We start from the raw sequence: 3409 nt of genomic DNA on the forward strand, positions 1-3409 counted from the left end.
CTAAACCGCCATCGATAGAAACTAGAGAATAGGGATTCAGTGGAGAGTATTAGGTTCTCCCGAAAGTCTATAGATAATACCTAGGGATAGGAAATTATAATTACACCCCTAGGCTATCAGATGTCGGATATTAACCTAACGTAAGCAGACTAATCCGATTCCGATATCATTAAGAGGTAAAATCCGATAGAATACCTGATTCTGATATCCGATATGTCGGATTTAATCCTATAGGATGTCGGATTTTCGGAAACGGATCTCGGATATCGGCTATCTGTTGCCAACCCTAAATAACATTCACAAACAAATAAAAATAGAATGTATGTAATTAAAAACACAACAAATCCAACAAGAAAATATAGGAAAAGCATAAAAATAAATAATATCCATGTTGATCATTCAAGAACTAGCATAAAAAGGTAAAAAAGAAGTTCAGAAAAATAGTAAATCATTCACTAAAATTTCAGAATAACATCCTGCTCAAAAAGTTGATCATCCTGGAATTAGATTCCCTGCGAAACACTGGTGCACGAGGAGCTAAAGGAGATCTGCGACATCTACGACGGTTGTGGAAGCCAAGTCTCCCACACTGACCACACTTCCTTTTCTTGCGAACTTTCTCTCGAGAACCCCTGTACCTTATAGTAGTTGGCCTTCCAGCTGATTCTATACCACCATTGGGAGGCAAAACATAACCTTCCTCATTAATTTTAGGAGGCCTCTCAGTATCGGGGATATGATAGATAAGACGAGCATATAGACCTCTATAGTACTCGGTGGTGTAATACGGAATGATATGCTTGTAAGGTTCGTCTGGCCCAATATGCAACATCGCTTTCATCGAATGGGTGCAAGGGAAACCATGCTTCTGCCACCAATAGCAAGTGCATGTCTTAGCATCCAAGTCGACTGTGTGCTTTCCAGTAGGAGAAAGGATCTCAAAAACTCTATCAATTGATCTACGGAACTTATAAAAACGACAGTCGGTCACCCTCTTGTTGAGCCTAACCTGCATCCGGGGAGTAAGCTTTGAAGTCCACTTACTAGACTCCACCAACCTCTTGTAGTTATGCTCCATTACCTTAGCACGAATACATTCGATAAGATCAAGTGCTGGAAGCCGCTTATCATGCTTGATCATACTGTTAAAACTCTCTGCAATGTTAGATGTGTTCTCACCATACCTTTCTCCTATAAACACATGAGCAGCCCAGTTCTGGAATGGAATCTTTACCATCCAATCAATCACTGAATCCATCTTCAGATTGCTCATACTCTTGGCAGCAGCAAAGAACTTCTCCTTTGTTTACGCAGCGTAGCACTCTTCAAACAACTTCACAGCAGTTATCCTGCTCTTTCCCTTTGGAACCGGAATATTCCCTTTCATGTGGTACAAACAGTAAGAATGGTAAGCATTTGGGAAGATCACAGGGACATGTTTCAGAAGGACAACTCCACGGTCTGATATGATGGTCAATGGACGGTCTTCCCTGATAATACCCTTCAAGTTGGTTAAGAACCATTCCCAACTCTCACAATTTTCGCAAGGTACAATACCAAAAGCCACTGGATAGATATCTAGAAAATACAAAAAAAAAACAAAGATTCAAAAAGTGACACATAAGAATTATGGAATGAATAACAATAAGAATTATGGGATTAAGAACAAAAGTTATGTGATCAACAACTGCAATTATGGGATCAACATTTGAAATAATGGATCAACAACAGAAATTATGTGATCAACAACTGAAATTATGGAACAACAACAAAAATTGATACAAAAAAAAGGGATCAACATATGCAATTATGGGATCAACAACAAAAGTTATGGGATCAACATTTGAAATAATGGATAAACAACAAAAGTTATGGGATCAACAACAATAATTATGGGATGAACAAAGTTATGTGATCCATAGAATTGAAATCCAGGAGGGACATATCAGACTATATTGTGTGATTCAACAACTAAAGTTGAATCACTTGATAATTAAAAAAAAGAGAAAAAATATTAAAAAACACACCTTGGTTACCAGTTTTCCCGCAAGCAACCATAAGACCTCCCTTAAACTTCCCAGTGAGAAAAGTGCAATCAATAAATAACATCGGACGACAGTTTTTATTGAAACCAGTAATGGAAGCTTCCAAAGCAACAAAAAACCTCTGGAACTGCTTCGTTACACCATCATACTCAAACTTCACGACGCTTCCAGGATTATAACGTTCAATTGATTCTTTATACCAAACAAAGTCTGAATAGGACTTGATATCGTCACCCCAAAGAGACTCTTTAATGAACTGTAAACCATGGTATGCCTGACTATATGTGAGATCAATACCATATTCTAGATGCAGAAGATCTTGGACATCAGCTGCAGTCTTCTTCTTCTTTGATGCTCGAAATTCATCTATTAAAATATCCTTCAGAAAAGACTTTGTTATCCTGACTTTTGCTGGATCAGAAGAAGCTAAATCACATGCATGCTCTCCGTGAAACGTCTTGCACTGAAACATACCTTTAGTATTGGCAACGAGAGATGCATAAAACGTCCAGCTACAATTTTGACTTGCCTTGCTCATACACTGCACAGTGTAGCGTTTTTTTTCACTCTTACGTACGTCAAGTTTGTAACCACTATGATATTCATACTTCTTAACAGTATCACGACAATCGATTTTACTTTCAAAAACCTGCCCTACTCCGGTTAAGATGTTGGCCCAAGCATATGACTTCTTGGGCACCCTTTTGACCAAAGATGAATCATCCATCAAATCTTACAATAGCCACATCGTTTTTTGAAACACAACTTGATGATGACGAAGAAGGAGCAACAAAAGAAGAAGAAGGAACAGAATCAACACAAATCTTGAACTGGATGTTAAACTTCACCACATCAATCCCTTTGGAGATGCAGTAGTGAATGAAAAACCTCAACTCCAAATTGTGATTGATTACATGTGATTTTCCATCTACAGTGTAACCAAAAAGTATGAGGTCTTCAGGGACATAAGGCCAGTATTGTTTCACCACACTAATCATCTCGCTGACAGTAGTTGATTCGGAAACAACATCTGATACGGTCAAATTGGATAAAGTGAACTCTACAACAACCATATTTGGCATGCAACAATAAAACAGTCAAATTGGATCAACAAATCTAATAAAACATAAAAACAATGTTGACACCATAATCTGTCAACAACCAATGTTGATCCACTAAAACAAACATCTATCAACAACCATAATCAGAAAATTGTCCAGGTTATTTCATCAACAATGAAAGTTGATCTAACAAACCTGCATCAACAACCAATGTTGATCCAATAAAACAACTATCAACAACAATAATCAGAAATTTATCTAGGTTATTTGCATCAACAATGTAAGTTGATTCAACAAACCTGA

General features: G+C 37.5%; 2 protein-coding genes across 2 annotated transcripts; both read right to left on the reverse strand.

Moving 5' to 3' along the window:
* Positions 1-463: 463 nt before the first annotated feature.
* Positions 464-1258, reverse strand: LOC113324520. Its single transcript, XM_026572842.1, has one exon. The coding sequence runs from the start codon at positions 1256-1258 to the stop codon at positions 464-466; it is 795 nt and encodes a 264-aa protein (XP_026428627.1).
* Positions 1259-1306: 48 nt separating this feature from the next.
* Positions 1307-2772, reverse strand: LOC113324522. Its single transcript, XM_026572843.1, has 2 exons — positions 2028-2772; positions 1307-1578 (listed from the first exon to the last, which is right to left on the reverse strand). The coding sequence occupies exons 1-2, from the start codon at positions 2770-2772 to the stop codon at positions 1307-1309; spliced, it is 1017 nt and encodes a 338-aa protein (XP_026428628.1).
* Positions 2773-3409: the final 637 nt, after the last annotated feature.

The sequence above is a fragment of the Papaver somniferum genome, chromosome 11 (genome assembly GCF_003573695.1).
Source record: "Papaver somniferum cultivar HN1 chromosome 11, ASM357369v1, whole genome shotgun sequence".
Lineage (NCBI taxonomy): Eukaryota > Viridiplantae > Streptophyta > Magnoliopsida > Ranunculales > Papaveraceae > Papaver > Papaver somniferum.

Excerpts from the sequence above, each read along its gene's own strand:
- LOC113324520 (XM_026572842.1), bottom strand. The coding sequence starts at position 1,258 with ATGGATTCAGTGATTGATTGGATGGTAAAGATTCCATTCCAGAACTGG.
- LOC113324522 (XM_026572843.1), bottom strand. The coding sequence starts at position 2,772 with ATGGATGATTCATCTTTGGTCAAAAGGGTGCCCAAGAAGTCATATGCT. Across the intron at positions 1,579-2,027 it reads CGGGAAAACTGGTAACCAAG|ATATCTATCCAGTGGCTTTT; the intron begins GTGTGTTTTTTA and ends TGTATTTTCTAG.